Below are 21,811 nucleotides of genomic sequence, written 5' to 3' on the forward strand. Positions count from 1 at the left end.
CAATCAGACAATCTGTTTGTAAGAGAAAATACAGAAACACAAGAGCCAAACAGATTTCATTTAAAATAGAGCCCAGGTGTCCCCAATCTCTCCAAAGAATTTCTATTTAAGCACTATTTTTTCACTCCTCTACATGGTTACTGTCAAAAGTTAATTAAATTCCAGGGCATACTGCAAGCCCTACTTTATATGAACAGTTTTTCTCGCTTACAAACAGAATGCGGGAGGCTAAGCTTATGTATTGATGTTGCCACTATTCATTTAAAATAACTAACTCTCCGGAAACCAGTCAAATGTATTTTTAAGTAACACATTATGAGTTAAAAGCACGCTAGTAATGTCAGCGTGTTTAAAAATTCTACTGTATGTATACTATGTACAGTATATGGCCAGATGTCTTGTGATAATGTATAAAGAATATCAGGTACACACACTACTATCTACATTAAAACAATAGGGAAAAAAGACCAAAAACCAAACAAAAGAGTTTCGGAACAACGCATACGAGGGGAACAGCCGCTCAGACCATGACGCCACCATGATGTGCCTGCTCTCTGCTGCTGGATGGAGAGAGAGAGAGATTGGCAGCATGAACAGGAGGGCGCTGACACTTTTGTCCGTTCAGCTGTCCACACAACAGCCCGGCGGTAATGAAGCAGGGTCCCGCTGGAATTCACACAGTGTCCCGTTTCAGAGGATCACAGAGAGCAGCAGTACGGAGATGTGGGAAGGAGCGAGGGAAAGGTTGTGTATATTCGGAAGAACTATTTGACCTTACGCTGTCTTTCTCCTCTGTCTCTTCATCTCAATCCTCTCCTGCACTCCACGCCGTGGGCTTCCTTTTTTTATTGGCCTTCCTTCTTGGTCTCCCTCCCTCTCCCTGTCTGTCTCTCTCTCTCTCAGTTTTCCCACCTGGCGGTGTGGGGAAGCATGGTGCTCTGGATGGTCTTCTTCGCTGTCTACTCTGCAATCTGGCCCACCATCCCCATCGCCCCCGACATGCTGGGCCAGGCAAGTCCCTCTGCGTGAACATGTGACGGGGGTGGGGTGGGTGGGTTAAAATAGCTCCTCCTTTTGACGTCTCTTTTCTGCCACCTCCATCACCTGCCCCTCCCTTGTTCTCGGCTGCCATTACATGGCGCCTGCGAGACTCTCCTCTTGGGTGTTCCGCGTCGGCACTGCTGGAGCCACGGGGGAGATTTATGCCTCGCCAGCCCCACTCACCAGGCTTCCTGCACCTGCTGCGTGTCACCCGAGCCCCCCGTTTTTTTTACTGCCCTCTGTGGAGGTGTTGACTCAAGAGGGTCCACTCGTGGCGGCGATGAGGATCCAGAGGGCCGTGGGCAAGAGTGTACGCAGGGATCCCTTGATAGGAAGACTCGTCTTTCGAGTTTGTTGAAGCGGCGGGGGAGATGGGGGGAGTCTTGCGAGGAGAAGGGAATAGGGCCGTCTGAACTGCCCTCGGCTCATTAATTCGATTTGTGTCAGAAATCTGGAATGTGGTCAAATATCTCTGCAGCTGCTCGGTCTAACTGGGGAGTGGTCAGAGACACTGAGCCCCCACAACCCCCTCCCCCATTACCTCTCTTGTTTCCCCAGGTCTGTTATCTATATATCCATCCGTCAATAGGGGACACAGGATGCCCATAGCAAGTGTGTGTGTACATTCAATTTAAAGCCCTTTGTGCGTCCAGGTACCTGTGGTTTGTGTTGATTGTAAAGTGGTGCTTGAGACCAGCACTCAGTTTCTGAGTAGAAAAGAAATGATTAAGCATTCCTCTGTCCTCCGAGTGTATAAAGACCATGTGATGTAGTGCGTGTGCAGGGCTGTTAGAGGGAATTGTGTTTGTCACATACAGAAAGACAAAGGATGGTTGATTCCATTTGGATCATATGTGACTCGGATGTGATTCCAGCTGCTGCAGAGCACTTTTCCTTATGCTTGTCAGATTCATTTTCCCATTATTTATATTTATTTTTCCCCTGGGAAGATTTATCGCTATTTCAGGAAAAGAAAACAGGACACGGGAAAACGCGATACGGCCAATAAAGTAGTAGAAGTTAAGCGCATGAAATGTTTGACTGTTTACTCAAACAGTTACTCCCAGAGACAACGATTTGATTTGGGTTCAAGAAACTACACAGAGCTCTTGCAAATAACTAAAGGAGGGGGGGGGGGGGGGTATTGGGCAATAAAGGGAATAAAATGGAGGGATTTGCAGCAACAGGTGAGGACAAGCAACGTAAGATACCGTCACTAATGAATGAAGTTGTGAAAGAGTAAGACGTGAGGGATGTGTAGGAGTGAGGCGCACAGACGGACAGAAGCACTGACAGCGGTTAGATGCATGGTTGATCCCTGGAGACGGAAGGAGGCTGAAGATTAAGGTCAACGGTTTAGGAGGCAGTTTGCAGCTGGACCGCGGAAACAAGCGGAAATCTGTGGTCTCTCACTATCGTTTCCAGCATGGCAGCATTGTATATCAGCTGCGGGGATCTTGTGTTAAATCCAGTGTGGTGGTGTAGTTACAGTTTGGGGATATCCTGCTCTTGCTGACTTTCAATGTGCTTTGTCTCACATTTCTCTTGGCCTTTTCCACATGTATTTCCCTGCGCCCGTTGCAGAGAAAAATGACTTAATACTCGTTTTGAATTAATATACGAGCGAAATAAATGGAGGCTGTGTGTTGTCATCGCAGGCTGGCAAGGTGATGCAGTGCTGGTACTTCTGGCTGGGCCTGGTCCTGGTGCCCACTGCGTGTTTAGTCAAAGACTTCGCTTGGATCACGTAAGTAGAGCACATTTAATATAAATACCCGGGATATCCACGCAGAGGCAATTTGAACTCAACCGTTTACATTACCCACACTGAGTCTGTGTCAACACTTACGCACACTTATATATCATGAATCCCATGTGTCTGCAAAGTAACACACACAAGACTTTCCTTCTTGGGTCTGACGAGCTTTATTTCTGCCCCGCAGCACACGTCGCACCGTGAGGAAGTCTCTCCTGGAGGAGGTGCAGGAGTTGGAGGCCCGTGCGGTGGACCCAGGGGCAGCTGTACTCAGGGACGCCAGCGGCCGCAGGTACGCCTAGTGTGCTAAAAAGCATCATGTTTTTTAACATTTTCTATTTGTGTTATCGATCAGTTTTTTCTATGGATTTTTGTTGATTTTCATTTTCGCTTTTTGTTTTTATGATTTTCATGTTTTTGTTTTTATTTACAATGATTTACACAAGAATAATCAGCTATCACATACATAGTAGCACTCTATGCACATGTGCAGATTCAGTATTTAACCGTTATTCCTACTTATTCAGAGGCGTTGTTGGAATATTTTTCACCAACGTGTTAACTATAAAACGCAGCCCAGTGCAACAGCACTACGAGCTACGACCTCAATAATAAACATACAGTAGAATGTAACCTCCAAAAGTAAAATATGAAATAGAAACCTGGTCTAATCTTTCACAGGATGTGTTGCAGAGCTGTTGTATCGTGTTGCATTGGAATGCATAGGTGAACATTTCAAAAGTGCGTGTAATATAAATTCTTGCTCCCCGGTGGCGCCGTCCAAAGGGCCGAAGCCCCGGCCGAGGTCCCGTAGAGCCACAGCTGTCACATGCTCACAGAGGTAGTTTCTGGGTTGGCATTGTCCCACTGTGTGAACTGTGACCTCAGTGACCTGTGTGCCCCACTGCAGGCTGCTTTGGAGTGACCTTCGCTTGTTTTCCATTATCTGAGTTCACCCTTCTCTCGCTTTGTCTTGAAGTCACCTTTTGTCCTCTAAATCATTTTAAGATTTAATTTCTCTCCTTATTTCCATTTTTCCACCTGTGGATTGCCTCATAGGTGGATCAATATGAATTGCTGTACAGACCTGGTGTGTTTTCTGAATCTGTCTGTAGCTCTCTCTGTGATTTAGCTGTGATGGCTAGAGGTGTGGTAGAAATTATTATTTGGCTATACATTATGATCTTTTTTAGAGGTTTGACTGTTTGCTAGAACTGGTAGAATTAAGCAAAAAAAAAAAGTAAATAGTCGTAAGGTGTTCAGAGGTTAAGCTGCTTCGTTTCTACTAAGTTTGGAAAATATATATTTTTTAAACTTTATTTATTTTGTAGATGACTTGCAGGTTCAGATTTGAGATTTGTAACCATAAATATCATAAATAAAAAACAAATAAAATGTCAGCATATATAAAGAAGCGCCACCTCAACTACAACGTTACAATGCAGCATACATGTCTATATCAATAATATCCATTCTGCATAATGAGTGCTTTACTTTTGTTGATGTTCAGTACTTTAAGTAAAAAAAGACTTGTTGTCCATTTTTTGGTATCTTTGCACGGTTATATTAATTTTTTTTTTCAAAACAAAAAGGTAATCTGACTCAGAAGTTGTTCAGCACTTTTCTTCTTCTTTTTTGACCTACACTCTCGTGAAGGTTCCCAACATTCACATTCAGTATGAAGAGTTTCCAAACACCCTGATCCAAATCTTAATCATAGGAAGGCTGGCTTTTCTTCATAACGTATCTTTGAATCATCACAAGTGTCCATTGGCAGATGAATGTAGAAAACGTACCCTTTAAATGAAATTGGTAAAAACTGATGAGGTGTTTTTCTTCCTACGCCTCTGCGTAGGGACTTTAATGAATGCGACTATGTTGATGAGAACGGACAGAGGTATCAACTAAAAATGTGTCAGTGCACGCATTTGTGTGCAATATCTGGAAAGGAGTTAGTTATTTTTGGTCACAGGAGGAGAGGAGCCGTGACGGCGTGTGGTCTCCGAACAGAGGAGCCAGTCTTCCTCTTGGAAAGGGGGAGAAGGGTGGTGGTGGTGGTGTGGGGGGGGGGGGGGGGGGGGGCGGAGTAGTTTACTGTGGATGTCCTGTTACTCTGCAGCCAGCGTAGGACTTCTTGGGTTGAAATTGCGCGTCAGGAAAAAGTCAGTGTCCGATCCACTTTATACCAACTTTCTGGTTTTACATCTTTAATGCGTGTGTTTCTGTGTTCATCTTTGAAGGAGAAACATACTTTTGTCTCAATCATTCAGAGATTAATTCAAGGGCAGTCAAAGGTTAAAACAATACTAAATAATTCCGCTGCCGTTCAGTCAGTTAAGTTAATTATATTTTGACAACCTGCCACTTCTCTTAACTAAAAGCAATTTGTTGAACTATGTTCACTAATAAAATCCCAAATAAAATCATTCCCAGCAGCTAGTTTTGGTTTTGTGCAGTAGTGGTGAGTCTTGTTATCATCATTGTCATCATGTGGCAGTGCAGTGAATAATCCCGCTTTCCTTTCTCTGCAGTCTAAACGAACGGGCCCATCTGCTGACAAGAGTCTTTAAGAAAACGCCTTCCAGCGTCGGACGCTCCAACTCGGTGCAGCAGACTGTGTCACGTGAGTCTCCTCTCCAACTGCACTGTGAGGTCAGCCGAGGACTGAGATTCAGTGTCCCGTCCTGTCAGGAATCAGGAATCAGGAAACATTAATTGCCAAAATATTTCATACAAGGAATTTGACTTGCGGTTGGTGCGTGACAGTAGACAGTATAACAATAGACAACAAGACAGCAGTGCACAAGTAATAAAATTAAATAAAATGAAATGCTAATGTTCCTGTCGTTACACGGAATAGACCTAAAAACACTTTCTTAAATGCAAGAATGAACAATGTATTCAATGTATTCACTCAGGATTTTGAGCTCTGTTTACTACATATTTACAGATTAGTTTGCTTGTTTACGTATATATTAAGGGTGTTATATGAGAGAAAGCAGTGCTTTTCCATATTTCTATATTTTTTTTAGCCCAGAAACAACAAATTGGGTTTAGAGCAAGAACATATACACTGAGTAGAGCGATCCAATATGTCATTCCTGAATCAAATGCCAGCTTTTGAAAATCTGACGGACTTATCATGAACTAAATTGCTGTTGTACTACACCGCAATACATCAGGTGTCCAATCTTCCTCCCTCAATGACGGGTCCGTCCCTCCTGTTGTCTCTCCCTGCAGACGGCTACGCCTTCTCTCAAGAGGAGCACGGCGTCGTTTCCCAATCCCAGGTAGTGCGCTCCTATGACACCACACGCGAACGCCCCAGCCTCTAGCGCCACCCCCCGATCCGAGGCAACGGTTATCAAGGGGACAGCGGAGACAGACTTATGTGACACCCTCGCACGGGGGGGATCGACCCCCCTCCCCCGCATCCTCGCTGTGGCCTTAACGGAACTATGACCCGACCCCCTCCGCCGGAAGGGGGGTGTCACGGTCAGCCGCGAAGGCCGGCGCACATAGGATTCACTTGAGAGAAGGGACCAGGCCGACTCCGTGAAAAACAAAACTCTTGAAATCCCCATAAGCTGCACAGGCATGAGCAACCTATCTACGCACAGACACGACGAGGCAAAGCCAGAGACTGCTGCTCATCCCTGTACGCCCCCCAGACTGGGTTTGCTTCATGCCGCTGTGTTATCCGTGTGTGTGTGTGTGTGTGTGTGTCTGTATCTGCCCGTGCATGTACGCCTGCACGCATTTGCGCTCCTGTGTTTGTGTGCATGTGTGTTTGCTTCCACGGCTCGCCCCCCCCCCCCCCCTCTCTGACATCTGAAACATACACACACACTGATGAGTTCCATACAGGAAAGGAAAGAGGGAGGACCGCCAGAGCCCTGGACCCCAGCTACAGACCCCCCCTCCCGTCCCCTCCCGTCCCATCGCAGCAACAAGCCTCACTGCCAAACACCGTGGAGATTTCACTGAGGCAGAGCGCTCTAAACCGGACCACCGCCTCGCCGCTGCCCCTCCCACCACACCGGGACGTCCTCTTGCTTATCCCTCCTTGTATCTTCATGTCTTCACCCCTATCGCTCCATCTCCCAGCCGCTCCTCCACGTCCCCCCTCCACCCCCCCCCCCCCCCCCCCCCCCCCCCTCTTATCACGTCTCCTCATCTCGGCCAGTTTTTAACAATCCACGTTGTTTCCTGTTGTTTTTGACCCCTCCCGTAATTCCTGATGCTGCCCGTCAAGCCTCGTCAGCTGACTCGGGAGGCAGTGAGTCTGGCATTAGAGCTTCCTCAGTTAGTTTTTTCCATTCCTTACTGGACTGCTCATTTCTTTTCTTTTTTTATTATTAAAGTTAACGTGTATGTGTTTGTATTTTGTATTTTTTTTTTCTAATTTCATTAACGCCTGTTTTTGTACTCGTATGTGAAGACTTGTCCTGTAGGGAATATTTTACTTGAAACAGTGCTACTACGCATCCAAACAGAAGGGATCTGATTGAGACACTCGCCTAGATCATGTGTTTTTGCGGCTCTGCGGTTTGTCCCAACGTAGAGTCCATTGTGTGTGTGTGTGTGTGAGAGACTGTGTTGAGGATGGGAATGCAAGACTGAACGGGTGGGGGTTGTCCATCCGAGTCCTAATCATTAAATCTAATTAATCCATGGCCTGACTAAATGTCTCTGTCTCTTAACTGGAAGTGTTTGATTTATTCGTCAAACTGGCTCTGGGCGTCTTCACTACATGCTGAAAAATGATTTATTTTTAAAAAGCATATCTTGTACATACGGGAACTGAATCACTCCCTCTCCCCCAATGTCTTTCCCGCCCACCTTCCTGGATTTGGCTGAACCCAAACCGACTCCAGCTGCTCTCCAGCGTGGAGAATCCATCCAGCGGGGCCGGAGGAGCCACAGAGCCATTTAGAGATCTTAACCCTGCCTGTAGTTTCTGGAGGCGTCCGCCAAAGTGACACCTCCACACGGTCACAGCTGTAAACGGACCATTGTTGTGCTGCATTGTCCCTCCTCGGGTGATGTGGCCGTCCACTGTGGGTGGTAAAGCTGTCTGCGAATGTGTGTAATTAGTGTTCCTAATTGCTTAGCTATCGGTGTGTTTGTGTTTCAAGGGAATTAACAGTGGGAGACAAACCCATTCACCCGGTCCCTCACCCGAGAGGTCAATGGCAACGAAGGTGACGAAAGACCAACACACACAGAAGCTCGCCACACAATCACTTCTGTGTAAAAGTTGTTTATTTATTTAGAATCAAAAATGTCACTCCTGCGTCAAATTGGACCAATTTCATACATCGTTTTACAGATTATTTTGTCTTCTGCGTCGAGGCTATCGGCTCTTCCTCAAGTCGCATGTGGCAGAGATGTACTGTACGCTGAGGGAAAATAACGCAACGCTTGACCTTTTTTTTTTAAATCTTTTTTTTATTTTTAGATAAACAAGCAACCTCCATTTCTGTTCTGTTCTTAAGTGGGAAATAATGAGTCCAAGCAGCCCGAGGCCCCCGCTAACGCACTGAGCCGTGGTAGCGTTAAATACACGCGCACACACACTTCCCACAGGGGGAGAAAGGAAGCCGGCAGCTTTATGCTGAATGATTAACTTGGTAATCTTCAGAGAGCTCCTCACTGCTTCCCTCGCACACACACACACACACACACACACACACACACACACACACACAAACACCCTTCTCATATACATTGACCGCCATCCTTGCATGGATTCAACATTTAGGAGGTCTGTGTTTCCGCTCAGTGCAGTGGGGATTACATTTTTTCTCTTTTTGGGTGGCAGTGGTGTGGGGGGGTGATTTGTACTGTCGGGTGGAGCGTCACAGTCTGTGTCCCGTGTTCACTTCATTAGACTTTAAATGGTCTACAGGGAGACGGCAACTGCCTTTCACATTACACCACCTGCTTTTGCCATTACATAGTTACTCATACAACCACACACACACACACACGTAGAGTACAATCGTTCCCATGCTTGCTTTCCTCACGCTTTCAACACAAACAGACATACCGTTCTTTTATAAACCACTCACAACCATTCACGTGGTGCAGATGTGCACATGGCATAAACAGCATGTGGTCGTAATCGTTTCTTGCTTGAATATATACTTAACTGCTATAAATCATCCAGTCATCATCACTCATTCCAGCACAAATAAAGCAAATTAAAAAAAGTTCTCACTCCCACACGCACGCACAAACACCTGCGCGGCCTTTGTTTGAGCCGCAGCGAGCGGTGCACCGTCACCCATCTGGGCTGCATAACCCTCCTCTTTGCAGCCGGACAGAACATTGTTTACGCATCCGCCATCGGTTCCAACTCGCGTAGAGATCATACGACACACTAAACGGACACACAGCGCGCGCGCCCACACACACAACAGCCAGGCAGGGCCTGCAGCCAGCAGGAGGTTTATGAGTCCTTCGTGTGAGTCCGAGTCTTCTTTTTTCCACTCTGGCAGCGTCCCCCGAAATGACTCACAAAAACTTCACAAAAAAAAAAAAAAAAGAGCGAGGTCTGCAGGTTGGCTCCTCATCATACAGTCAGCGGGGGGTACTTCTGGTCCCCGGTGATGCTGGACCCGCCTCCGTTGGGAGGCGGGCAGGGGGACTGGAGGGGTCTGTATCCCCCCTGAGTGGGGTCCAGGTAGGTTTGGGCCGGGTGGGCGTAGCCGATGTACTGCGGGTGGAGAAACTGTCCCTGGTGAGGCATGATTTGCGTGGCCTGCTGGCAGTTGAGCACGGAGAAGTTGGTGGGCATGTTGACGAAGACGCTGGCGTCGGGGGGCAGGCAGCAGGAGGCCTGAGCCCGCATGAGGGCGGCGCGGGGGGCGGTGGGCGGGGCGGAGGAGCTGGACGACGTGGCCGTGCTGGACTGGCGTGAGGAGGAGCCCCTGGAGGTCCCCGCACTGGCCATCATAGGGATGGTCTCCAAGAGGCGGCCGCTGCCCCCTCCTCCTCCTCCTCCTCCCGCGGCACCTCCCGAGGACGGTTCCTGCTTGGGGCGGAGGCAGCGGCAGCAGCACACGGCGACCACGGAGCCCACCAGGACGAAAGCCACAAACACCGAGCCCACGATCAGGAACGGCACATAGATGGGCACTGCGCACAGAGGAGAAGAACACAGCTGTCAGATCCGATTCTGTGGCAAAACATTGACTTCTGAGTTGAACATTAAACCTCAAGGCAGTGTTGCGTCTCTCACACACACACACACACACACACACACACACACACACAGGGGTCTCGCTTGCCTTCACAATAAAAACTCCTGCATGTGAGCGGAGGTTGGGTAAGACAGTGGAACAAAAGAGAGTGAGCAGAGTGGAGTGTTTGGACTCGGGTAGAAGAATGAGAGGTGGACTGAGTCCCCGGGGGGCCCCGGGCTCTCATTAGCAGTTATTAACTTTGTTTTGATCTGTTTTAATCCTCGGCACCCTGCTGTGTCCCCAGCCTCCCCGACCCTGTGGACCTGTGTGTGTGTGTGTGTGTGTGTGTGTTTGCAGCGGTGACATTCTTAAGGCCCGGCTGCCAGCAGACATATGTGACCCTTCTTATAACTTGGCTATTTATGACCGACTCCTTTGAAAATAAGTTACTCAAGTTGAACTGCTGTAGTTGGCTTCTGCTTAAAGAAGGGTATTAAAGTTGGCTGATTTAATGGAGCTGAATGGGAGCTTATTCAGCTCTTTAAATCAAAGCACTAGGCCAATTTCTTTTTTTAAATTGTTTTACTTGCAGGACAGTACTTTATTGGACCAATGATTCTGATTTGTTAAGCTAAATAGTAAAAGCATCAATAAACAGATATAAATCGGAACATTTTGTCCGTTAAGATCTCAAGATTCGGTTGGATATTGGTCATTTATCTACATGAACAGATGAAGCGCCAAAAGCACGATCAAAAATAACCGTATAAACAGTTACAGGCTTTTTCGTTTTCTAGGCTCCGAGAGAATGTTTTTGGCAGAGCCGGGGTGAGATGACGTTACTTCTCGGGTGTGTTTTTTCTCTCTCTTGTTAATTTCCCTTGCTCACTTGCACAAACACCTCTCAAACAGAATAATGTCCATGTTACAAGTGATAAGTTGTGCTTTATTGTTCCCGCAGGGTGTAGTTACCCCACCCCAAACCAACCCCCCCCCCTTTGAATATGCCCATGTGTTATGAGTTGTAACTTTATGCCAAAGCGGGAGAGGTGGCGACCGGGCTCCAGTTTCCTTTTGTCTCTTTGAAATACATCCACACGGCCTTGAGAAACTTTTAAAAACGCTCACCAAAAGTAGCCGGGGTATTAAACGGATTACTGCGTGAAAGCTGTTAAGCTAGGGGACATTTATCAAGTGAGGCGGTAAGACCAGGTGACAAGAGACAGAAAGAGGCCCGGGACTCGGTGGTGACATGAAACCGACGAGGACCTTGACCCTTCTCCCGTTGACTTCACGGGCCGATGTACCTCTCGGCCGCCGCACACCTTCCAGTAAACAGGTTTCAACGGGAACTCTGTTACGGCAACGCAGATATATGCTCAATTTTCCTGCACTTATAAGGCCTCCACCTCAACCTCTCATCTGCTTCCACTCCCCCTTTTCGTGCGCGGCCGACGAGGATTAGTAGTTGTTCATGTTTCGTCCCTTGCGTCTACACGACGGGCTGCACTCAAGTGTGAAAAAATATCAGTGCAGCAAATCAAATAAATAAGAGGTAGAAAAAATAATCAGAGTATCAGCAGAAAAGGTCTTAACGGTAAAATGTTTCTTTCAGTTAAATGCTAACAACGACATGCTAATAGCCCTGCTAAGTGGCGAATGTCAACCATGTTCACCATATTCTTTAAAGAGTTAATGTTAATTAGCACCAAACACAGCAGAAACCGGTTGGAGTAATTAAGTAAAAAGTACATTTCCCTCTTAGTGAGTCGAAGCCAAGCAAAAGTCCAAAATGGAAAGTACAAATACTGAAGTAGACTACGTGAGTAAATGCAACTCTGGAGACATCTGGAGAACGTTTCTCACTTTGTCAAACGTATGTTTTAACTGTCTAGTATATAGGTTTCTTTTCACAAAGGACTCTATTGCTTCACCACTTGCCAAGGTGTGATTTTCTCATTCTGAACCCTTTATGGTTCCCTGTCACTCGTCCACACCTGTTGCTGCAGTTAGCTGTAAAGCAGCCGGCCAAGTAACAGACCCCCCCCCCCCCCCTTTCTCCTATAAGCTCTTGTTTTGGGCACATCCCTGTGCCAGTGCTGGCTGGACTCTCTCTCGTCTCCCCCGTGGGATTTCTCCTGTTCCTAAATACCATATGTTCCTTCATGTTGAGCACATTAATAATTTCCTGCCGGTTATCCATTGACAACACGGTGTGTTTCTTTCCCCGGATGATTAATAGGCCGCAAACATATGACAAATGAGTGAAACGCACAAAACGAACAGGGCTTTCCTCTTAGTGCTTCTTAGTGGGGGGAAAGCTGCTTTTATACTTGAATTTATTATGGCCGAAGGCCCGTGGATGAAATGGATACATCTGCCCGCAGTGATAAGGCATGATTGTTTTAGCAAAGGTCCACAAGAGAGCTTTAATATCCTCAAGGGAAACATGAAGCCTGTGTTGCCTTTCTCTCTGATGTTCAATATATTGCTCTACTTTCCTGAGTGCCGCTACTTGTTAATCTTTATTAAAGATATGACCGGGCCTCCAGAGGCTTTATGGTAAATTAATCTATGGGAATGTAAGCGCTGATGAATAAGGAGCCATTGTGGAAAAAGAAGATGTATCATAACCTAATCCCCCCCTAAATCATATTGTCTCTCTTCTGCCTCTCTTGAATACAGCTTGTGCATGTGAGTTCTCGTTTAAAGCAGCTTTGGGTGAGAATGCCTGGACGGACCACAGACACCAGGTAGACATCGGGAGGATGAGAGGAATCCACGAGCCGGACGGGGAATCACACATGACGCAATGTGCGGCCCAGCTGTCAGCGGCGTTAGTGAGCCGCCGTCCCGAGATCCGGTCGAGTCCAAACCTCGATCCCCGGAGCGATTTGAGCCCACGGTCCCTCTCGCTCGAGGCCAGAACAAACAAAAGCTATTTATAAGTGCCGCAACGGTTTGCCATTTGTGAGGGCAGTTAACAGGTTTGTTTTGGTTGTTTTGTTGGGGGAGTCTGCTGCGGTCTCCTGAGCAGCTGTCGATGCCGACCGGGACAGGCAACAGATGAGGGTTTTTACCAGGGACAGACTGTGGGACTGTTTTGGGTTTGTAGGAGGGGGCACCGACCCGTGCGATAGCTTTGCAATTTGCACTATCCAATTTAAGGCGTTCTGCGCACGCACCCCCGGGGTAATTGATGAGTCAGTTCCCATTACATTGAATAGAATGAACCTTATTAACAAATAATGAAGCACCTCCATGCACGTGAATCACTTTCTTTAGTTGCCATTTTCCCTCTCGCACACTGTTTGAGCTGATACGCACAAGTTGTATTAAGTACACCGGTGACGCTCATGCTTATCTACCCATTTGTGGTGGAAGTTGATGAACCAGCAGAAGTGAATATACCTGCACCGGAGTCCTTGTCCTCCTTGTCCTCCTCCCCGGCCTCCTTGGCCTGCCGATCGTTATCGCAGCTCCCTTGGTCCAGCCGGGCCTCCGTGCTGGAGCAGCAGTAGCGCAGCTCGCATTTCCCGCAGCAGATGATCGCGTCCACCGCGTCGATCTTCTCCGGACACTGGAAGCCCTCCTTCCACGCGCCCTGGGAGTCGTGCCAGCCGTGGCAGTACTCCCCGCTGGCTTTCACGTCGATTACCACCAGGAGCAGAGTCACAATCGCCGTGCCGGACATCGGGAAGCCTCCTCCCCACATGGTGGGCCGCGCGCCCCGGCGCACTGAAGGAGCCGGAGAGGCTTTCACTGCCGGCCGCCGGCCTCGGGAGGAGGGTGAAGGTGCGGTGGGTCGCTGCGATGCAGGGAGGCGAGGGGATGAAGTGAGGGAGCAATAAACCGCTTAGAAGTTGTCATTTGTTAGAGGAATCTCGTGCGTAATTCAGATGTAACGTCTCCAAAAGTGACTCCGCGGTCTGGATGGGGTATTATCCAAGAGAACACAACGATGTTTGCTTTGAAAGTGAACAGAAATTCACCCAAAGCTAAAAACCCAGTATAGAAAGACTAAATAGTCTCCGCTTGATCCGCAGCGAGGTTGTTCATGTCTCCTGGCGCTTCAAATGGCTCTCCACAGGGATGCAGAGAATCCAAAACCTTTAGCCTGATCCATGCTGATGTTTACTCCCGAGACCCTCCGCAGCCGGCAACGTGCGCGAAGACAAGGTTTCAAACTTCCGAAGCTCGGTCTGCATAGCTGGGCGTCGGAACTCGGTCCGCCGACTCCGGGTCAGTGTGACCCGATTGAACCAAAGCGCGCAGAGTCTATCGGACTTTGCGTCAGAGTGAGTGTGGGGGGGAGGAGGGGGGAGGAGGGGGTGGGGGGGGCGTGTAAAAGTCAAACGCAAAACACACGACCTCTCAATCGAGCGATAAAAAAAACAAGTTTATCGAGATGCAAAGAGTAAAACTCAACTTCCGATTGTATGTGAGAATAAAAGTCGAAAGTTGTAACTTTAATGGGTGATTTTAAATAAAGTACCCTGATAAGGTGAATTTGGAAGAGAAGGAGGAAAAATGAATTATTTATTTAGCTAATTTGATTTTGTTCGGTGACTTACAGCCTTGTTTTTGTCATCTTTACGATCTACTTCAGGAAACTTCTTTTGTTTCTTTCTTTTACCCAACTTCAATCAAACTTCCTCCTTGTTTGGCTTGGTTGTCTCCAAAAAAGCATCTGAGATTTGGGCTGTTGGACATCCCTGTACGGCCCTCGCCAACATGGGGAGCTTACCAGCCTTTACGCACATGGCGCCAATGCCATCTAGTGGAGTTGATAGATCTTTGCTTCTTTGCAAACCAGAGGCAACATGTTTAAACTAGTTAAGATACTTCTACTTTAGTACTTGCTACTAACTACTTAACAGTTACACGTCAATTCATCTCCAAACAATGTTCACATATTGTATTCTACATCTTGCTCATACAATGTAAGAATGCAGGACTTTGTTTGCAATAGAATATTATTACACTGTGTTACTGCGGCTAACGATCTGAGGATTTCTTCCACCAGTGAACTACACTACCCAGCAGCATTTAGCGTTAACGCCGTTAGTCCCCTCGCCACAAGCTAGCTACAACATCAACTATATCTTTTAAATAAATAATAATCATAATCATCCTGGCGGCTTAACATCCACGAGTACCACTTTTCATTTTTCGATAATTCCTCTTCCAACGCTGAACCGTCCTCGCTCAACAAAACTTCATTTCCCGTGATGCTCCACGGTGAAGCGGCGGTCACGGCAACGGAAGTGGCGCGCGACGGTTGAAAAACGGACACACGACGAACCCGAAGAGGAGATTTTGATGCTCTTCAACTTTGTCAGATCCAGAGTCAACTTTATGGAACTAAGAGTGTCTTCCTAACGCGTAACGTAAGTGCTGACGTTAACTGCGACCTCAATCTTTGCATGAAATCACATTTCGGCGTTAACACGTTACAGCTGACGCCACTGGTTAAGAACGTTATATCCGTGACTATTTTATCTACTCAACCCACGCGCTGGTATATTAATTATTAAATATGTGACACGTGTAAAAGAAGTCATTGGACTGATGCCATCGTGTCCGTGAAAGCAGATGTCGTTGGTGAGAGTCGGACGTCCACAACAACACAAAGTTAAACGGCCCGTTCGACCCAAGAAAGCAGCAGCAGCTCCCAGGAGAGATTGGGTGGTGAGTCCTGACATCTGCTCCACCTGCTGTGTTCCTGTAATATGGTTGTCTCAATTGCATTATGCAGCTAGTGATAGGATTATTTATGGAGTTACCAGACAACTGAGAGCATCTTCCACTCGTGTTTGCTGCAAAGTAATCTTTTTAAGCAAGTTAAGTGATGTCCGCCCTCTCCTGATGGTTTCAGAGCACTGTCAATGACCTGTCTGTGCACAAGGCGTCACCTGCGGAGCTGGTAAGTTATTAGCGTGACGGAGCGATGCATGCTGTTTCATCACACTATGCATGTGAACATCATTGTAGCGCTTATTTCCATCCCACGTTTGCATGTCTCAATTATCCCCGCTGCTTCAGATCCATCGGCACGAGATCCACAAGTCCCACAACAGGGCGGCGGCTCAGTGGGAGCTGAGAGAAAAAGATCTGCAGCGCCGTTTGAGGCGCGCCGGGAGCCCCGCTCCTCTGGACGACGCCAGCCTCAGCATCATCAGGGAGGCACGTGTGACGACGAGTTCCCGTTTACCCTTTTGTGGCTTCTTTGGTGTCTCAATGTTTGTCGTGCAGAAGTCATAAGTCATTTAAAGTGTGAATCTACTGAAGTGCTCAGTGCATCAAAGGGCTTTTGCTCATGGTGTGTGTTACTGCTGCAGGTGTTCTCTGATCAGCTGCTGCTTCAGGATGTGCTGGCTCGCTCTGACAGAGCCATGGCTGTTGTCAAAGACTTGTTTGGAGATGCTCCACGCAGGCAGACTGGTATGAATCTTCTTCATTCACTCTGTAGTTGTATAAATGATAAGTGAACAAAACATGCACGTCTTTGCCTCTTCCCTGCCTGTCGACATACATCCCAAAGCTTCTCATTTAAGATAATTTCCGCAGTGATTAGATGTTTATTACTAAACTGGGATTTTTTGTTGTTGTTTTTTTTGGAGTTGTATACGGAGTGTTTTTTGTCTTCCCGTAGGGCACCCCAGTGTGACGATGGCTCCAAACTGTGACTCTGACTCCGGGCTGCCGGTGCTACAACGACCCGATCCTCCAACTCAGCTGTCACTGCTCAGCCAGTCTCTGATGGACCCGCAGGTCGGTGTGTGAATGAGTGTGTGTTTGTGCCAAGACAATGTCAATCATTTTTGATTTGTTACTTATGTTTCCATCAGCTTTCATCCATAATTGTGTATTTTCTTGCCTAATGACAATGTTTGTTTTTACATCCTAGTTATAGTTTCTTGCTGAATTTGTTCTGTATTAATTTATATAAAATGTCCCCTTTTAGGCTCTTAATGAACTTGAAGCTTCAGAGGAAGACTACAGTGATGAAGATCCTGGTCCTACAGGCAGATCAGACTATGATGTAATCCGCAGGTAATGCCTGTGAAATATCGTACCTGCAAAGCAATTGAACTGACTTGTGTTCCCTCCTTTTGGGAGAGAATATAATACATGCGTCTGTTGACACCATAACACTCGCTTGTAATACTTTTCTTTGCAGGAACAATGTTCAGAAAATGAAGGCGCAGTCTCGAGGTAGGCTGGTACAGCGACAGAAAGTCAACTCCAAGCAGGCAGGCAGGGATAATGATCCTGTGACCCCCTGCACATCAGGGAGAGCATCGTCTCAAGCAGGTAGGACGATGAGGAGAACGATATCCGTGAAAGAATTTCTTTCAGACGTCACAAGAGAAAAATATTGTCAACTCATCTCACCTTCTTTCAGCTCTGAACGCCACAATGGCGGTTCAGCGTCTCCGGTCCAGGCGAAGCCAGTCCGAGGAAGGGATGGAGGAACCGGAGGTCCTGGTTTCTCAAGTCCTGAACCCTGACGTTCCTCTTAACCAGTCAGGTAAAATCACAGAGGTATCCGTGTTTTCATAATTCGTCCCTCTGTGACAAATGCTCCATCTTATGAACCGCGAAATGCTGCATAAAACAGTAGAGCGTTTCTCTGTATGTGTACATCAGGCAGAATCAGTAGTCGAACCAGCAGGGGCAGGAATGGTGTTTCCCAGAGGTCGGCGCTGGATGGCTCATCGGTCGCCTCTCTCAGTGGGGACCAGTCCAGCCTGGGCCTGTTGCAGACCATGTTGGGGCAGGTGGAGGCCGACTTGGATACTCTGATTCCTGCCACTGAACCAGCTTCAGCGCAGAGTCAGAAGACGGATAAAGCTCAAGGCCTCACAGGGTTCTCCGTCGCGTTGGTCTCCACTCTGGGGCGTTTGGTGCACCTGCTCAAACAGGTACTGGAATTGATCCAATGACGTATCTGTTAATCAGTAACATAACCATCGCTTGGTTTGTTGAGCTATTATTTCTATTAATGTCTTTAAAGGGTTAGGTTTTTTTTTTTGATCTCATTGTAGAGCCAAAGTGTGTACAGCTCTGAGATCACTAAAAGCAGGCGAGGTGTACATTTGGATATATTGCTCAACTCAACCAAGTTTCAAATACATGAATGGAAAACCTTGGCTACCCATAAGAGTATTTACTTAAAACTGGAGCATCCCTTTTTAATTTTCCTAACATCCACCGACCTGTCGTCAGAGGGAAGAAAAGGCGCAGGAGGAGGCTCGAGAGAGGAGAATCCTGGAGGAGGTGTCAAGGGAGCAGCGCGGGCTGATCGATGCGCTCACTGCTGAGACGATGGCTCTGAGGGAAGAGGCCGCCGCCCTGCAGGTGAGACGAGCTCACCGCGCAGCCGGACGCCGCTTAACTCTCTAGATTCCAACCGTGTGCCCGCCGGTTTCTCCTTCAGTCCGGGCTGCAGCAGCGGACGACGGAGCTGGAGGAGAAGTTGGACACGGTGGTGTTGTTGATGGGGGGACTCGGACTTCTGGAGGCGCCCGTTGACCCGCCACAGGACTCTGATTCCAGAGCTGCAGGTTCATACGGTGTGTGTTTGTGTCCTTGCACAGATACGTGTCCAGTAAATTGTGCATAATTGTTGTTGTTTTTTCGTCATGTTGCAAACAGTTTGCCAGTCTGCACCAGTTGATAAGGGACATTCTGAACGAGCACGAGTGTCCGTCTCTCCCGCTGTCTTGCTGTCCCCTCCTCGCCAGAGAGACAACTGGCAACAAGCTCCCGGTAACAGCCTACGTCTATTGGAGTAATCGGCACTCCATCAGCCTTGAGAAGCCTAATTTCCTCCGCCTCTTTTCCAGCGACTCATTCTGTACAACTTCACCAGGACCTTCCTGGAGACATCCTGCGCTCCCGCGAGGACGTCCACTCCCACAGCTCTGCCTCTAGCCTAACCAGCCTCCCTCTCGCCAGCCTCCCCTCCTCTTCCTCATTATCCCCACCCTCCGACCCTCTCCTCTCACAGCTCTCGCCGGAGGTCATGCGGGCGGAGATCGCTCAGCTGACCAGACAGAACAACCTGATCAGGGCCCAGTTTAGCCGGGCTGAGAGCCGCAGGTCGGAGGCCGCAGAGCAGAGGAGGAGCAGCGCGGGGAGAGTCACACCCCAAAGTGTTGGAGAGGGGAGGATGTCGGCATCCAGCAGCACAGGGAGAAGGAGTCGGCATGTGCAGGCTGCTGAAGGAGAGCCGGTGACCGACCAGGTGGGTTTGAGGTGTCGGCCTACTCGGGTGTCTTTGAAACGTAAAGCTTCCTGTCGTTTAAATTAGTTTAGTTTACAGTTTTTTTCTCATACACAGATCAAGCTTTTCTGTATTGAAACTTAATAATGATTTGTTTCTCCTCTCGCTCAGGCAACATCACCCGACAGCCTCCACATGAGCAGTGTGGAACAGCGCCTCCTGGAGCTAAACAGACAAAGTGCAGCGGCGAGGCACCGCTTGCTGGAGCTTATTGAGCAGCAGAAGCAAAGTACTGTAGCTTCTAACTCTAGTTCCCCCGTCCCTCCCTCGGCTTTTAGCCCCCATTCAGCAGGTACGAGGGCTCACTGGGACACGGTTCCATTTATCAACAGCTTGTCACAGTAGAATATAATCGTATTGTCCTTCCCAGCTGCAGGAGGAAGTCCTGAGGCGTCTGTGCTGCTGCCTGATGAGGAGCGGCTGTCACAGACTGGTGTCGGGGGGAGACGGTGAGTTGCTCTTTTTAGATGATGGGGATGTTTCCTGAGGAATTCATTCTACACAAACTTTGCTCGTTAATTTTTTTTATTTTTTCTGTTCAAAAGACTTTCCTATAAAACTATTTTATTCACACATTTTTCATTGTATGTCTGTGGTGCAGATCTGCTGGTTCTGAAGTGTCTTCTAACAGTCTTGGTGGAGAAATGAAAGCTGGCAAAACACAGGTACACAAACACACTACAGATTACATAGAAGTATTAAGTTTTATCCAAACTGTTACCTCTGAGGTCTCCAACGTCTTTTCTTGTTCCACAGCAGATGGAGAAACGGAGGGAGAGAGAGGGGTGGTTTGCCTTGTCTGCTCATGTGAGGTGACAGGACGAGCAATTATTCAACCCAATTTGCTAATATTTTATCCACACATGCATTTTAAATGACTGAATTAAACGTGTTTCATTTGTGTTTTTGTTCTCACTGTTTCTTAGCACACATTGCAGATGCTTGTATATGATGATTGTGATTATGGAATAAATGATTTGTTCCTTTCTTGTTTGTTACGATCACGTTTGCTTACTTAGTAATGTTTTTGCCAAAACCAGTTTCTGACATAATATAAGTGTTTCCTTTTTGTATGCAGTTAGTTACACGTTTGTGTGTCTGACTGGCCCTCCTAAAAGTAAAAGTTGCATAAAATCCTGCAGAAAGGTCCAAGCTAAGTGCGTCATCCCGGCTCGGAGTCACGTTTTGATATCATTTAACTGCATGCTGACGAGTCACAAAGAAATGGGAGAGAGAGTGAGAGAGGAAAAGGAGTCGCTCACTTCAACCCACTTATCCTTTTCTGCTGTGGCTTCGACTAAACTATAGCCCCTAGTCGCTATTTATGGGATACATAAACGCATAAAAACATTTGTTTGTTTTTCTTCTTTTCTCCAGCTCATATCTGAAGCCTTTGTTTACCTCAACCTCTGTGGTCCTTACAGTCATCTCTTCTTTTTTTCTCGTACATTGTACTGTTTAGTTTGACTACAATTTACTGGGCCATGTAAATATATGAACCAACTGGTGCCATCTGTTTTTCCCTCTGTCCTCAATCCAAGACGATCCTTCGTCTCCACGTACAGTTGTACTACTTTTCAATCTATGACAGGACAGTAGTGTCATAATGTAGTTTGTTCCCTTCTTGTTTATGTGGTGCACTCTTAATTCATGTCTTGACTGACGCGTCCACCTTTTTGCTCAGCTGGACACTAAAGCTGGAGCTAAATCAAAAAGCCATGAATAAGTTGTCGTAAGCGGACTCTTTTCCACTTTGGGGGGGTGTTTGCTGAGGGTTTAAAGGTTTGCTCAAGTAGGAAGGGGAGCACTCGAGAGCGCTGTGTGAGCAACTACAATGAGCAGCAGGGAAATCAGAAGGAGTAAATATTGCAGATAATAACAAGATGGAGCCGCAAAGAGGCCAGGGACGGCGTCGGTAAACGTGGGGTCAGAGGTCACCGTGGGGGAATTGGGGGGAGGCGGGCGGGGCTTATTGTGCCCGGCCGGGCTGAGTGAAGAACGGGGTGAATGGGGATTAACCCCCAGCCCAGTGCCTCTCAATAACCCCCACCCAACCCCACTCACACACACACACACACACACACACATGGGTATTGGTATGGCCCCCATGTGCCCCCCCCCCATCCCCCAAAACCACCATCTTTATCCAGACCTCTCATCATCCTCAGCACACCTCCATTACTCCTCACAGCCACATATTCACACATACATCATGTGACTTAAAAACAGGGGAAACACCGCAAATTACATCAATTTGTTTTTTCAATTGTCAAAGTCCTGTGTGGGCATTTTGGGGGCTCTGAGGGGAGGGGGGGGGGTCGTTTTCTTTACACATTTAAATCTGCCCCCACTTCACCTCAGCGAAGGAGCTTGAAGTCACTCAGAAAAACACACTCACTAAGGAGCTTGTGCACACGCTGGCTCATGCGATCGCCTTTGGTTGGTTTGGTTGTCCAAGGTGACTTTGGACTCCTGAGTGACTTTTCTAGAAGAGAAATACATTCATAATTCATACCTTATTTTCTGTTGTTT

The 21,811-nt window shown here is 47.5% G+C and overlaps 3 protein-coding genes across 38 annotated transcripts in view; 2 read left to right on the plus strand and 1 right to left on the minus strand.

Moving 5' to 3' along the window:
• Positions 1–7,479, plus strand: part of atp8a2 (ATPase phospholipid transporting 8A2) — a 39,909-nt gene extending 32,430 nt beyond the window's left edge. For 20 of the 26 annotated variants that reach the window (XM_078096585.1, XM_078096586.1, XM_078096583.1 and 17 more), the window contains 5 exons: positions 904–1,011; positions 2,700–2,788; positions 2,985–3,089; positions 5,329–5,420; positions 6,038–7,479. In XM_078096585.1, coding sequence (XP_077952711.1) covers positions 904–1,011; positions 2,700–2,788; positions 2,985–3,089; positions 5,329–5,420; positions 6,038–6,132 — 489 coding nt within the window. In that variant the 3' untranslated portion in view covers positions 6,133–7,479. Of the gene's footprint in view, positions 1–625; positions 1,012–2,699; positions 2,789–2,984; positions 3,090–5,328; positions 5,421–6,037 lie in introns of all 26 variants that reach the window. The other 6 variants (XR_013454274.1, XR_013454270.1, XR_013454272.1 and 3 more) reach the window with 3 other exon arrangements.
• Positions 7,480–8,227: 748 nt separating this feature from the next.
• Positions 8,228–14,555, minus strand: shisa2b (shisa family member 2b). Its single transcript, XM_040167394.2, has 2 exons — positions 13,399–14,555; positions 8,228–9,940 (listed from the first exon to the last, which is right to left on the minus strand). Exons 1-2 carry the CDS (start codon positions 13,700–13,702, stop codon positions 9,375–9,377), a joined length of 870 nt encoding a protein of 289 aa, XP_040023328.2. The 5' UTR covers positions 13,703–14,555; the 3' UTR covers positions 8,228–9,374.
• A 495-nt stretch (positions 14,556–15,050) lies between these two features.
• spice1 (spindle and centriole associated protein 1) lies at positions 15,051–20,266 on the plus strand. 11 transcript variants are annotated; one of them, XM_040167386.2, is made up of 18 exons: positions 15,051–15,377; positions 15,583–15,678; positions 15,866–15,913; positions 16,033–16,173; positions 16,329–16,431; positions 16,643–16,761; positions 16,955–17,043; positions 17,171–17,304; positions 17,396–17,521; positions 17,641–17,915; positions 18,220–18,351; positions 18,431–18,566; positions 18,649–18,762; positions 18,840–19,240; positions 19,391–19,571; positions 19,650–19,728; positions 19,881–19,944; positions 20,036–20,266. In XM_040167386.2, exons 2-18 carry the CDS (start codon positions 15,583–15,585, stop codon positions 20,093–20,095), a joined length of 2,298 nt encoding a protein of 765 aa, XP_040023320.2. In that variant the 5' UTR covers positions 15,051–15,377; the 3' UTR covers positions 20,096–20,266. The 11 variants fall into 11 exon arrangements, with proteins under 11 accessions (XP_040023320.2, XP_040023322.2, XP_077952733.1 ...); XM_040167388.2 differs by having other exon boundaries at positions 20,039–20,266; XM_078096607.1 differs by having other exon boundaries at positions 19,656–19,728.
• The last annotated feature ends 1,545 nt before the right edge of the window (positions 20,267–21,811 follow it).

Source organism: Gasterosteus aculeatus, chromosome 21 (assembly GCF_964276395.1).
Source record: "Gasterosteus aculeatus chromosome 21, fGasAcu3.hap1.1, whole genome shotgun sequence".
Classification (NCBI taxonomy): Eukaryota; Metazoa; Chordata; class Actinopteri; order Perciformes; family Gasterosteidae; genus Gasterosteus; species Gasterosteus aculeatus.

What these genes read in the sequence shown, in the direction of transcription:
- shisa2b (XM_040167394.2), bottom strand. Translation starts at nt 13,702, where the DNA reads ATGTGGGGAGGAGGCTTCCCGATGTCCGGCACGGCGATTGTGACTCTG. An exon ending in GGACAAGGACTCCGGTGCAG is followed by an intron (nt 9,941 to 13,398) that starts GTATATTCACTT and finishes CTCTGTGCGCAG; the next exon opens with TGCCCATCTATGTGCCGTTC.
- spice1 (XM_040167386.2), top strand. Translation starts at nt 15,583, where the DNA reads ATGTCGTTGGTGAGAGTCGGACGTCCACAACAACACAAAGTTAAACGG. An exon ending in AGTCTCTGATGGACCCGCAG is followed by an intron (nt 16,762 to 16,954) that starts GTCGGTGTGTGA and finishes GTCCCCTTTTAG; the next exon opens with GCTCTTAATGAACTTGAAGC. An exon ending in TGGTGCACCTGCTCAAACAG is followed by an intron (nt 17,916 to 18,219) that starts GTACTGGAATTG and finishes ACCTGTCGTCAG; the next exon opens with AGGGAAGAAAAGGCGCAGGA.